General features: G+C 43.8%; 1 protein-coding gene and 2 non-coding genes across 3 annotated transcripts; all 3 read right to left on the bottom strand.

Moving 5' to 3' along the window:
* Positions 1-4,949: 4,949 nt before the first annotated feature.
* On the bottom strand, positions 4,950-7,454 carry Rpl27a (ribosomal protein L27a). Its single transcript, XM_005350977.3, has 5 exons — positions 7,380-7,454; positions 6,963-7,026; positions 6,630-6,705; positions 5,948-6,122; positions 4,950-5,119 (listed from the first exon to the last, which is right to left on the bottom strand). Exons 1-5 carry the CDS (start codon positions 7,380-7,382, stop codon positions 4,991-4,993), a joined length of 447 nt encoding a protein of 148 aa, XP_005351034.1. The 5' UTR covers positions 7,383-7,454; the 3' UTR covers positions 4,950-4,990.
* On the bottom strand, positions 5,349-5,479 carry LOC113456561. Its single transcript, XR_003377328.1, has one exon. It is a non-coding gene; the product is annotated as a small nucleolar RNA SNORA3/SNORA45 family (small nucleolar RNA).
* Positions 6,355-6,484, bottom strand: LOC113456562. Its single transcript, XR_003377329.1, has one exon. It is a non-coding gene; the product is annotated as a small nucleolar RNA SNORA3/SNORA45 family (small nucleolar RNA).
* Positions 7,455-14,064: the final 6,610 nt, after the last annotated feature.

The raw sequence follows: 14,064 nt of genomic DNA, 5'->3' as shown, positions 1-14,064 counted from the left end.
ACTAAGCTGACTCAGCCCTCACCCACTGCCAATGACTCCTCCATGTCACTCTAAAAGTTTCTCCCATTAGAATCCTAAGTATGCACGCAGAAAGTTCAGCTACATTCTAGGGAAGACAGGAAACAGCAGCTTAGCTTAGGTTTCCTACCCATCAAGGCTTTTGCAGAGTAGACCTTGGAAACTCCTGAGGTAAGGGATACTGGGCTTGGAAGGATGTGACTAACATTTCCTGTCCTCACATCCTAACCCATTTAAACTAGATAATCCCATCCTGGGTTTCTTCCCATCCTCAACTCCTTTTCACTGATGCCTATGCAAGGCCCCAGCCTGTCCATGGATATGCCTGCTACTTGCTTTAGAAAATATGTAGAGGGCTTGTCTTCTGGGAAGGCAAAATAATCTGGAAAAGCCTCCTAGTTGGCTTTATGTCAAGAAAAAAGGGGAAGGATTGTGGGTTTCCAAATGAGACCAAGAGCATATAACAAGAAAATTCCGAGCTGGGTGCAGTCACCTCCAGCTCTCAGCAGTTAGCTCAGACTGAGATTCCTTAGGAAAAACACCCAGTTCCCCAAAGGTGCTTTTGCTTTGTCTGCCTGTCCTCATTCATATTTCCTCCTCCTTTGATGTGTGCCCAAAGAACCTCCAGACATATAGAATCAGACTGCAAACTGGAAGTGTGAACTTTTCCTAAGTTTTGAAGCTTTTATCTATTTTTAAAATATAGTGCATTCTGATGCTGGAGCAATGACTCAGTAGGTAAGAGCACTGGCTGTTCTTTCTTCAGAGGATTCTGGTTCAATTCCCAGTACCCACACAGTGGCTCACAAGGACTTCTAACTCCAGAGGATCCAGACATACATGTTGGCAAAGCGTAACTTAGAGCTGAAGTAACTCATCTTAGTTTTTCTGTTTTTCAAGACAGGTTTTCTCTTGGGCTTTGGAGCCTGTCCTGAACTCAGAGAAGCGCCACCTGCCTCTGCCTCCCAGCTGTTGGAATTTAAGGCGTGCGCCACCAGTGCCTGGCACTCACCTTAATTCAGAAACCCCCACATTGCAGCATGCCTGGTGTGTGGGGGGCTGGTGGAAAATTGAAGGCTTTCCAGGCTCTGCTTTCACACAATCAAGGATTCTCAATCCTATCAGGTCAAATCCTCCTCCAGTACCCCCTCCAAGTTTCTCTGTATTAGTCCCGATTGTCCTGGAAATTGCTCTATAGACCAAGCTGGTCTCAAACTTGCTAGCACTGCCTAGCTCTTAATAGCACCATTACTATCACAACACAAAACTCATAGCTAACATGACCTATATAAATGTAATAACAAGCCACATGCCTAACACCTGTACATAGAATTACCGTGAAATTTGGTTACATAAATACCATGTCACAGATCCTACTGAATAGATGTCATTAAGGGTTTTGAAATGAACAAGTGTCACTAAACCTGAAGCCTGCTGATTCGTCAAGGCTGGCGGATCAGTGAGCCCAATGAATCCTCCTTGTCTCTACCTCCCCAGTGCTAGGATTACAATCATTTACCTACCATCACACCTGGCTTTTTTTCATGAAGGAACTTGTTCATTTCAAAACCCTTAATCATAACCACACACCACCACCATGTACACCTGTCTTTATTGCATTAAGGCTCTTGACTAGCCAGGCACACTGACATACACCTGAGATGAATTCTTGGGTGCATAATGGATTTTAGGCTAGTCTGGGCTACAGAAGACCATCTGAAGATCAAAACTGGGCTTTGGGAAGATGCCCTTAGTTGTCTGTCTCCTGCAATGTATGTCAGTTCTAAAATGCAGTTGTCTCACCATTGTTACTTGTAGCATTCTGCTGTTTTTTGAGGATCAATGAGGCATTTATCTTAATTGTTCTTTAACAAAAGTTGGGGAATAAGGTATGGGGTAAGAATCTGAATGATCTGAGAAGCAGTGGTGAAGTGACCACACCCCTATGGTTCCTCCATCCAAAAGGACAAGAGACCCTCTCGAAGCCCTGCTGTACTGTCCGCTCAAAAAATTCTATGGCTAATTTTGGTCAGCTTGTAGCTACCTCCGCCCTTGGATTCAAAGCAAATTTTTTTTTTTTTTCGAGACAGGGTTTCTCTGTAGCTTTGGAACCTGTCCTGGAACTAGCTCCTAGACCAGGCTGGCCTCAAACTCCCAGAGATCTGCCTGCCTCTGCCTCCCAAATGCTGGGAATTAAAGGCGTGCGCCACCACCGCCCAGCTTCAAAGCAAATTTTATCAGCAGTCTTGGGGAGGGTCAGAATGAGATCAAAATATGTATAACAGATCAAAGTCTAGCTAGGTACAATCCTCAGCCTGTTCAAGTTAGATCCTTGCATTCTTAGGATTCCTACCAGAGGAACCTTACATGAAAGAGGAAGAAAAGTAGGATTTGGCCCATTGCAGTCAGAAATACTCTAGTTTTACCTGTTCTCTCCCTTGTAATACTTCAAGTTCTTTTTTTGGTTTTTTGAGACAGGGTTTCTCTGTGGTTTTTGAGCCTGTCCTGGAACTAGCTCTTGTAGACCAGGCTTGTCTCGAACTCCCAGAGATCTGCCTGCCTCTGCCTCCCGAGTGCTGGGATTAAAGGCGTGCGCCACCACCACCCGGCTAGTTCAAGTTCTTGTCTTATGATCTTCACTAATTTTTTGTTTTTCAAGTTTCTCTAGTTTTGCAGTCTGTCCTGGAACTAGCTCTTGTAGACCAGGCTGGCCTTGAATTTAGAGAGCCACCTGTTTCTGACTCCCAGGTGCTGGGACTGAGTGCACCACCACCAGATGACACTTCTATAGCATCCCTTATTCTACCAAAGCTTATTGCCCCTCACTAAGGATACAATGTTTCAGAGCAGCTCTCAGTATATTTTCAAACTAAGAACCTGTGGGAAGCCAAGCCGTGGAACTCAAGCCACCAACCAGGTCAGTTTCAGTTTTTGAAGACCTTCATGGCTTTTAAGATTTATTGTGTGTTGTTGGAAAAATGGCTTAGCAGTTGAGAGCATTGGCTGCTCCTCCTTTCAAATTCCCAGCAACCACATGGTGGCTCACAACCATCTATGAGATCTGCTGCCCTCTTCTGGCCTGCAGGCATACCACTATACATATAACAAATCTATCTTCTATAAAATCACGTACACATTGTTCTTGTTCACCTACTGTTTACCTTTTTAATTTTGAAGCTACCCTGTTGCTTTTTGGAGAACTTTAGAAAAATTTAAAATTTTTCTAAAGTATTAAAATTTTGTTCCACAATGATCTATGGAATTTGGGGTAGAATTATCACAGCTGCCAAATTTTTGATGGGAAAAAAGTATCCTTTCATGTATGTCTACTTTGTGTCCTCAAGTGACTTTCACAACTAGTGTGACTTGAAGAAAAGATCATTGGCCAGCAGGTAAAAGCTCTTGCTATGCAATCCTAACAAGTTCAATTCTAGGAACTCATGTACAAGACTATAAAATTGTCCTGATTCCCACCTGCACACAGGCATACCCATCATACACATCACCATGTCCATAGTCAGTACTAGAGGTGACATAGAATACTGCAATTTTGTCAGACATAGTGGTTTTTGTACTCAAAAACTTAAAAATGAACTTCTTGTGAACTAAGAGAACCCTTTGGTTAGTTTAACATTTCAAACGTTTCACAGGTATAGACAGTTTTAAGACCAAGCACCCTTAACAAAAGCTGTCATCCTAAGGGATTGGCAGACAAGGATGAGTTCTGGATCCTGCCTCTGTGGAAGGAGCACATCCCTAGCCCAGATGGCTTAGACTTTTCATAGGAAAGTACATGTACTTTAAAATTTGTCCAGCTCTGATAGCCTTCTACCAACTATACTGCAAACCTTTCCCATAAAGGAAGGCCTGACTCAGACCCCAGCATTAGGTAATGAGACATGACAATGAGAGCTGCAGCCTATGCAGAAATTATGGACAGCAAGCAGTGCCAATTCCCAACTGTTGTCAGAGGTATGCCAACAAGCTGAAGAGCTCAGGCTGTGCTAAATTCTTAACATTAGTCAATGTTTTTTGCCATTTATGTATGCTCATAAAACAGACCATACAACTTCATGCTTAGCACAGGTTGTTCTGTCTGAACACTAAACTATGTAGTATAAATGTTTAGAGCTTCAATATTGAAATTGCATTCATTTTGACTGAATTACCAGCTTTTAGCCCCTTTAGCAATTGGGTGCACGCTAAGTAAAAGCAGGGAACCAGACACTAAAAACTAAAAGAATTTCATTCTTGCAGGTAGATACCATCAGTCGGTAACGGAGCCCCAGCGATCAGTTTTCACTTCACTGTCAGCACCACTCCCAAATCAGTAATCAATTCCATACCATTTCATCTGAGACCAAACTCACTCTTCCTACCCCTGCTCCTGGCCCCGCTCCAAGCCTAGTAGCCCAGTAATGAGCCATTATTGGAATCTTTTTGGTAGGAATCTAGACAGCAGAATTTCACATTTTCTGAAAACTAACCCAACCTGATTTCTGGTCCAAAATACTTTTGTTTTTGAATCAAACCATCTCATTATGTGGCCATAATACTGCACAAAAGCAGGCTGGCCTCAAATCCAAGACCCACCTACCCCTGCTTCCAGAGTGCTAGGATTTATAATGCATGCGTCGCCAGGTTGTTAGAATTTTTCTTTACAATACATTTTCAGCTAAAAGTAATGGTGTTTATCAGTTTCTTGAATAGCAAGACCCATGTACTATATATACATAGGGACATAATGAATTTATGACTGCTGCAATCTAAGCCACTCGAGTACACACGCATATACACACACAGGCGCACGCTTTGAGATGACCACACTGTGACTGAAATCCATACCTCACATTTTTCTAGGACCTATTAGACAGGTCCCAGTATACTGATAAGGATGCGTAGAAATGTAACCCAAGAACCTACACTCAGACCACTTGGAAAGTTAGCATTTAATTAGCCTCCCTGAGTGGCTTCAAGCCACCAGAACACAGGCACCTCCAACACCCTTTATCTTCTCTTCAGCTCTTCTGCTGAAAAATTTGGCTTTCACGATGACAGGCTGCTTAGGGAGCTTTCCCTTCCCCAGAACTTTGTAGTAGCCCTAGAAGAGAAAAAATATTCTTAATACACTACAGCAGATACTAAACAATACACTACAGCAGATACTAAACATCCCAGGATGCAGGTAGGACTTGTTCTCCTTTTTGAGATAGTCTGTGTAACCTTTGCTGGTCTGGAACTCAAATGTAGGAATGGCCTCACAGAGATCCAACAACACATTCATAGTGCTGGGATTAAAGCATGCACTACCATGGGTCGGCTCAGGCAGGACATGTTTCTGATCTGGGCACTAACAGGGACACTGAAGACCCCTACCAGTGAATCGAGACCAGCAGATTCTCTTCGAGAACTCTAGCACACCAGGACAACCACCATGTCGGGATGTGACTCTAGTCTCGGCTAAACACATAACTCCCCACTCTGCAGGTACCTCCACTAAATAGGCTGGGAATGGAATTATGGCTACACACCTATGGTGTGGGTCTCTGCACTTAAGCAGTGATGGGGGAAAAGCACTCTTCTCTATTTAGGGCCTTGAATGAACACTGTGAATGAATTATGTACTCATGTTAAAACCAAGCCTGTTAGAATCAGCATAAACACAGGAAAGCTTATTTACTGAAATGATAGCCAATATTTGTTTGAAATGAAAGCAAATAATGAATGTGTTCTCAGAACTCTCCACATTTAAGGACCAGAGAGGGGAACAAATGCTTGTTGGAACCAATTTAACTACCTGCAACAATTCTACTAAAATGAGGGTTCTCTAATCGGCAATGCCAAATATATGTAGGTTTGGGTCCAGAGGAGATAAAGAGGATAAAACTACAAGTTCCCTTAAGGATAAGGAGCACGCCAATTCACTCACCGATCGCACGACATCAATGATGGGAGCAACTCCAGTCTTGTTCTTGGCAGCGTTGACCCGGGTCTGCTCACTGACCAGCGTCCACAGTTTATCCAGGTTGACAGTCGGGCAGAAGCTCTGGTTCCTCTTTAAGTGGTAATGCCTCATCCCAACTTTCCCGAAGTAACCTGGATGACTGGGAAGAGAAGGCAAGCACCTTCAGAGCCTCCCTCCCTGCAAGCTCATCTTTGAGGTTCTCTCTTCCTAGTGCAATGTTAATTTTCACCGTCGTAAACTTTGACACAGCAGAAACTCGAAATACACTGAACTATCTTCAGTAGCTTCACTCACTAGCACCCATTTCAAGAGGATCCCTAAACGCCATCCTCTAATGGCTGGATAAAAGCCAACCTAACCTCCATTCTTATGCATGTCACTAACCTGGTGACTGACCGTGTCAGAAAGTCCACAGTCAGTGAATAAGGTTAGCAGTTATTCTTCGAGGACTCTAGCACACTAAGGCAACAATCAATACCTGAGCGTGACTCTAGCCTCGGGCAGGTTCTCTCTGACACATCAAGTTGCTAAAGCTAGCAGTAACCTAAGTCAAGAAATCGATTTCCGAAGGTTCTAAGTTACCCTCTCTGTCCCTACCTCCAAAGCCGCCGCTGTCAGTTAAAACCGACCTCCAAGAAACACTCACTATTTGTCGAAGTTGATCCTGTGATGATGCATGCCTCCAGCGTTCCCGCGTCCTCCCGGATGCTTGCGGTGTTTACCTGCAAACATGCAAAGCTACATGGCTATCAGCCTTCTCTAGATGGTCACTTTCTCGACGTTCCACATCACAGCGCTGTGCTTAACTTGCACTCCGCTACCAACATAAAATTATCTTAAATTGCACTTGAGAGTCTTTAATGTTCAATCCGACTGGCAACAAATAGTTTTTCCTCTACTCGCGTCTAAGTTGTTCAACCGTTCAGTAAACACCCGAAACAGAGCCTAAAGGCCTACCACGAAAGAGGCCCACACTTACCGATTCGGCCATGGCCGTGGCTCACGTGGCCCCGGAGTTTCCGGGTCTTCCTCAGTCTGGATGGCTATACGGGAAAAACAGCAAAGTCGTTAGGCCTACGAAAAGGGTAGGCAGGGGTGAGCAACGCTTACTGCCTGAAATATGCCTGCAATCAAGGACTTGCCTTCTGGAGCACTCAGCAAGGTTGAAGTTACCCGACGGGGCCGGACGCCCAAGCCCGCGTGTATCAGGGATCCGAACTCAGGCTGGAACACGCGGCCCCAGGCTCCTCGCCCCAGACCCATGCGTGCCATCCCCCGCCCCGCAAGCTACGCGTAGCCACGAAGACCCACTAAGATCAGGGCAAGCAGCTGAGATGTAGAGAAGGAGAGCTCCGAACAGCCGCGAAGACGCGGAGGCCAAGAAAGGAAGACCTACCATGGCGGTGGCAGAAAGGAAAAAGGGAGGAACCAGCGAAGTATCGCGAGGTACCAAGTGTAGGGGCGGGACGAATGCATCATTTCCGGCCAGGAGGCTGGCCTTGGGCGGGGCTGCGCTAACGTCGGCTTCCGGCAGCCGCCAGCCGCTTCCTTTCAGTGTAGGAGGGCGGGGTTTCCCGCCGGCGCCGGCGTCTCGGAGCAAATCCTAACAGCGGCGCAGCAGGCGGAGCGTTCAGATTACCCTGCTCTGTTCCAGTTGTGTGGTTTGCTGACTCCCGGCCGTTGGGAAGCTGCCTCACGGCCTCTGCCCTCCCTTGCGTGGGCACTACCCTTCTCCTTGCCTCTTGTCCCATCTTTATGGTCGTCCTGTCAAGTTTAAACAGCCTGCTGTGCTTCAGGAATCTAGATTTCGTAAATATTTTGTATAAACACCACGTTTAAATTTTCTTCAGAACCTGGCAGATAACGCTCTTACTGGGACCCGAGGTTCCCAGCCCAGTGTGCTCCTGATGCGAGCATTTCCGGTGTGGGCCTTCTTGGACCTGTTTTGTCTGTTGTTTCCTTGAATCACCACACAATCTTGCAAGTAACTCTCTTCATTACCAAGTTAATTTGTCTCCCAGTTGATCCCAAATACTTTAAAGGTTCAAGGACTGGCCATTTTTGTTTGTTTGTTTTTTCTCTTTAAATCCATGAGTTCCTAGTGTGTGGTATGTTTATTAAGAATTCAAAAGTGCTCCAAGTGCCCTGTGTGTGCACAAGATTCAATCCCCTAAATCTATTAATTTTTTTTGTCTTGTTTCGCTAAAGAATATTCTAGTCAAAATACCCTAGATCCTCCTTATCTCTGTTAGGACCCTTTTCCTTTCTTCAGCCAAACTCCCCAGAGCTTGCAATGGAAATCTTGTCCATTTGCTAGCTTCTTTGTTCGGTGTTTTTTATTGTTGTTGTCGGTTTGTGTGTGTGTGTGTGTGTGTGTGTGTGTGTGTACTTTTTGTTTATTTGCTTTTTCAGACAGTATTTTACTATGTAGCCCTGGCTATCCTGAAACTCTTTCTGTAGACCAGGCTGGTCTGGAGCTCAGATCTGCCTGCCTCTGCCTCCCAAATGCTGGATTTAAAGGCGTGCACCATCACCCAGCTTTTCTTCACTGTTTTATCCATTACAATCTGGGCAGTTCGGTTTTAGTTACACCATTTCCTCAAGATTAATCTTTACTTGCGTGTTTTTTTTTCTTGTTTTGTTTTGTTTTTTTCCGAAACAGGGTTTCTCTGTGGTTTTTTTGAGGCAGGGTTTTACTCTGTAGCCAAGGCTGGCTTGAGCCTCCTGACTTTTGGAATTACACTCTCAAAAGACGTGATTGGCATGATGGTCTATAACTTACTCACTTGGGCTATAATAGTGCATCTATTGTCCTTATTTAGTTCCTGTGTAGGCAGCCTTATTGATGAGACTTCATGGGTGTAGCTTCTGCCATTCGTGGGAGACACTCTCCTAACAAAGCCTCTGCTCTCTGTCCCTCTTCTGCAATGGTCCCTGAGCTGTAGGTGTGGGAACTGTTTTATAGATTATCCAGTGGGACTGGACTCCACAACTCTGTATTTTGATTGCTTGTGTTTTTCTATATCGGTCTCTCTTTGCCTGATGCAAAAGAGGGCTGAGGACTATTCTTATCTGTGAGTACAAGGGCAAATGTTTAGAACTACCCTTCTTCACTAGCCCTGTGTAGCTAGTTCTCTGGTACCAGCCATGATTTCCCTAAACTTAAACTTTTGATCTTCCAGTCTCAACTTCCCATATTCTGAGATTTTTAAGCATGTGCCAGCATGACCAACTTTTCCTGAACTCTTTATTTTTATTTATTAATTTATTTATTTTGGTTTTTCGAGACAAGGTTTCTCTGTAGCTTTGAAGCTTGTCCTGGAACTAGCTCTTATAGACCAGGCTGGCCTTGAACTCACAGAGATCCGCCTCCGTCTGCTTCCCTGGAGAGCTGGGATAAAAGGCATGCTCCATCACTACCCGGCTTTTCCCTGAACCTTAATATTCTGCTACATCCAAAAGCACTCTGGGCCACAATGGTATTAGCCCCAACATCTTCAGAGTGCTTTGAAATTTACAAAATGTATTGGCCTGAGGATTTAGGATGGTAGTTTCATTTTATGCATGAGACAAAAGAATTGTGTGATTTGTCAGACAAAGTTATATAGTTCGTGAGCTACAGGGCCTGGGCCTAAACTTAGCTTTCTCTCTCCAGATTCCCAGTGTTTACCTCAGTGATCCCTCCCTTTCTGACCTCACGACATTATGATCTTCATCTCCCCTTCATCTCACAGGCATTAGTCATATACTACCTGTGACCAGCAGAGAGAGGGGTTTTAGAGTAGGGAACAAGATCTTAAAGACCTTCTGCTGTCTGATAAGTGTGCAGGTGATGAGCCAAATTACGTAGAACTCCTATTGGGAAAAAGACCTGTCAATGGAGGTAAGGGGGGCAGAGTCTGGGGAACGCAAAGGAACAGCAAGTGAACCTGAATGGCCTTGGATCAAGGACCAAGTCACTGCAAGGGCTGGAGATAGAATCCTGTTTCTAATAGTTTGCCAATCCTCTGGCTACATGTATACAGAGTATGTTTGGGGAAGCTGCATCCTCTCCTCGGGACACCTGCCTGAACAGACCCTTTCCTGAGTGAGTCCAGAACCCGCTGTTGGCTTCTGTACTCACCCAAGAGTCTTAGCAATAGCTTGATCTCTAGAGTAGAGACAGCGTTTGTCCAGCTGTGGCTTTTCTAGGCAGCTCCCTTTCTTCCTCGCAAGGTAACTGGATGACTCATGGCTCCTGTGCTTGTTCAGCAAAGTCAGCTTCTTCAGGTCGATCAGCTCTGACAAGACCATCATCTAAGGTTTTGTTCAAGTTAACAGTTCATCAGGTTTTATCCCAGTAGTGCATCATAGAAGGAAAATGACTCTTAGCAAACTTTGGAAGACATTAAGAGTCTTCAATTGATCTCTCTTAATTTGTACATTTTGGGTTATAGTTTTTTTCTAAACCTATTTTATAACCTAAATAACTAATAGAATCTTGATATTTTTTCACGAACAATTTGTAATCCCTAACAAGACAAAATTTTCTTTATTTCTTCATTCTTTCTAAAGAATCAGACAACAAAAATGCTATTCATTAGCTGTTTACTGTTTGTCTCATGCTGGGATTCTCTACAACCATCTGTTGTCTCCCCCCCACCCTCTGCCGCTGTCCTTCCACTTTAAAACCGTATAGGTGTTCCATCCTTATGTTTCTATTTCCTCTTGCAGTGTCTGCTGATCTGGTCCTTAATGGGACCACGTGTGTGCTTCTCTGGCTTCTGCTGCCTGCCTACACAAGGATTTTTAAGTTAGTCAGCTGACACAGGTTCCTAAAATAATGTTTTGTTTATCTGATGTTAAAATAATGTGGCCATACTATGCTTTTATGTCTACATGTGTATGTGTTTTGTTTCCATAGTGTGCTTGTCTTATTTCTCTGTGTGTATGTGAGCATGATTTAAGATCTGTAAAACTTGTAACTCCAGATTACAACAGCTCTGGAAAAATACAAACACTTGGGTAGTTTCCATTTTGACGTCACTGTTATCTACCATCATCTTTTTAATAAGAGTATTGTGCGAGTATTCTTTGCCTTATTAAAATATTCCTTTTCATTGTTTTACATTTACTAGCGTTGGTAAATTAGTTGTAACTAATTGGGCAAAATAAATGTCTGAATTTAACTTAAATGTCTAATTTAAATATAACTATCAGGTGATGGTACCCAATTCTTCAGTGCCTTTACAGATCTGAGAGTGTGGCACTTAACAAAAGAGCTTCTAACACAGAAACATGCCAGCTCCTGCAGCATCCTATAGCTTCTAAAAGAAGATATATGGTTACAAAAGACCTTCTGCCTGGAGACTTGCCTTTGGGTATGGCAAAGCCACCCAGACAGCAAAAAGGGGCCTTCCACCTCATTAGCTTACTGGACACTACAACAGGGGATCAATGGTCTCATCCTGCCAAGACAGACAGACTAAATCTTCCCCCCACAGGAAAATCTTTGGGCCTAATGGACTCAGCAACTAACAACAATACTGCTTCCTAGACTGGTGTTCACCAAAGACTATGGAGAGACTTGGGATTGCCTGATGTCTAAAAAACAAAACAAAACAAAACAAAACAAAACAACAAAAAGAAAGCTGTCTGATTTCTGTTCATTTATCACTCCCATAAGGTAGTGGTAGCTCATTATCTCATTTGTTAAGTTTCCTGCTAAAAATACACACAGGCTTCACCCAGTTCCTGGCATCCATTTTGGAATGATGGGTGGAAAGTTCCGTTTCAAAGCCACCTCCCCTGGGAGTTGCCTCAGTTCAAACTCCACCTTCAAGAAAGCCCACCAAACAGTGAATCCTCCCCAGGGAGGGTTAAGACCACTCCCACAGGCTATTTAAACTGCCCCCCCAGAACAAACACGTGGTCTCTCCAATTCTCCTTTCCCCTCTCTGTGTTTTCCTGGAGGGCCTCCTGCGAGCACTAATATCCATTAAACCCTGGTCTTTTCTAATTTGTTTTGATTTGGTTTGATTTAGATTGTTGTGTTGGCAGAGAGGTTAGTCAGGTCAAAAAGAAACCTTAACATTTTCCTTTGCTGTAAAAGGAGATTCCACAACTTCCTTGCTGTCTTCACTCTAAAACCAGAACCACAGGGCCAAAGCTGCCAGCTTTGCTGCTTGATGGGTCTGGAACTTGGCCCCCATATTGAACTGTATTTGTATCAGCTTTCTGTGGTAGATAGTTTCCTCCACTGTTAAAGATTTTCTTTAATTCCCTTGTGCAAGCTGGAAGCTTAGGTAGGTGGGAACTTGCCTAAAATCACCACTCTTTCTTTTTATTTTTTATTATTTTTTTCATTTATTTTACATACCAACTAGAGTTGCCCCTGCCTCCTCTCCTTCTATTCCCTACCCCCACACCTCAGTTCTACCTCCATTTACTTCTCCTCCATCTCTATTTAGAATGGGGCCGGTCTCCCATGGGAGTCTACAAAGCATGACACATCAAGCTGAGGCAGGTCCAAGCTCTTCCCCCTACATCAAGACTGGGCAAGGCAAATCAGGGAATAGGTTCTCAAAAGCCAGCTCAAGCCCCAGGGACAAGGCCTGATCCCACTGCTAGGAGTCCCATAAACAGATCAAGCTATGCAACTGTCACACACATATAGAGGGTCTAGGTTGGTACCATGCAGGCTCCTTAGCTGCTGGTTCAGAATTGGTGAGTTCCCAGGATCTCAGGTCAACTCTCTCTGAGGGCTCCCATATCATGACCTTGACCTCCTGGTTCATACAATCCTTCCTTTCTTTCTTCAACAGGATTCCTGGAGCTTGGCCTAGTACTTGGCTGTGGATCTCTGCATCTGCTTCCATCAGTTACTAGATGAATGCTCTCTGATGACAATTAGGATGTCACCAATCTGATTACAGGAGAAGGCCAGTTCATTCAACACAGCCCCAGAGAAGCTAGGTAATAAGGAGGGCCCAAAGAGAGGTATTTGGATTTCCCTGGGAGGGGGAAATAGAAGAGATCACCTGGGTAAACTGGGGGAGGAGAAGGGATGGGGGTATGGGAACATGAGGGATCAGGTTTGCTGTTGGAGCCCACAAGACTATACAGTGAATATACACCTGACAGACCAATAGGCAGATCCATAGGAAGTGTATATGTACATGTCCACATGGAGTAACCCATTTTGCAGAGTTGTGGGAATATTTGTCTTTTGAAAAAGTCATTGTCATATTTGTAAAAACCTTGTGAAGCCATGATTCTTCCCTTTGAAATAGGGTTCATTCCCAAAACACATCAGCAGTGTGACTTCTGCATGGGCAATGGAGTGACCTTGTTCCATTCCCCCACACCTTGAGGCTTTAGAGTGATAGCATTCATTCTTTGTTCTAACAGTGAAATTTACATAGAGTCAAACCCACAAAATTACATGCTAACAGACCACATAGAAACTTCTATAGAAGACATGCACTCAGCAGGAAGATAGCATGGCCCACCTTTAAACAAATCTGGGTGTCCCCAAAGTTGGTTATCACAAAAGAGATTAGATGAGGAGAAGGGGTGAATCCAGGATTCAGGAATGTTTAGTAACTTTATCTAATGGTTACTTGGAGTGGGGAATTTTATCAGTTCTGTTTCTTTAGAGAACAATAATATAGGTCTTTCCTATTTCTTTATTGTCTTACTACAAAACCAGGTACCTATTTGTGATGATTCCCACATTCAAGTTATACCTAGCAAGCTTCTCTTTATTTTGTGGTCATTATTAAAGTTAGCCAGCAGTAGCTAAGTAAAGCTGTCCACATGACCTTTAATATCACTACAACCTCTTTCCTTATTAGAGTATCTTCTTCAAATTCTCTGTTTTAAAAGCTTTCATTATAGAAGTCATTCATTTCTGTGGTTAGCTTTACTTCGTGGTATTTTGTCATTTTTAAAGAAAAATTTTTATGAGATGTGCTGTGGGACAATGGTCTGTACCCTGTCAACTGTATTTTACTACAATGCTGATTGGCCAATAGCCAGGCAGGAAGTATAGGTTGGGTGACCAGGCAGGAAGTATAGGTTGGGTGACCAGGCAGGAAGTA

This window comes from Microtus ochrogaster, chromosome 8, assembly GCF_000317375.1.
Source record: "Microtus ochrogaster isolate Prairie Vole_2 chromosome 8, MicOch1.0, whole genome shotgun sequence".
NCBI lineage: Eukaryota > Metazoa > Chordata > Mammalia > Rodentia > Cricetidae > Microtus > Microtus ochrogaster.
Note: the sequence above shows the minus strand (reverse complement) of the source record. Positions and strands in the feature narration are given on the sequence as shown.

What these genes read in the sequence shown, in the direction of transcription:
- Rpl27a (XM_005350977.3), bottom strand. An exon ending in CCACGGCCATGGCCGAATCG is followed by an intron (nt 6,706 to 6,962) that starts GTAAGTGTGGGC and finishes GCATGTTTGCAG; the next exon opens with GTAAACACCGCAAGCATCCG. An exon ending in TCATTGATGTCGTGCGATCG is followed by an intron (nt 5,120 to 5,947) that starts GTGAGTGAATTG and finishes TTTCTCTTCTAG; the next exon opens with GGCTACTACAAAGTTCTGGG.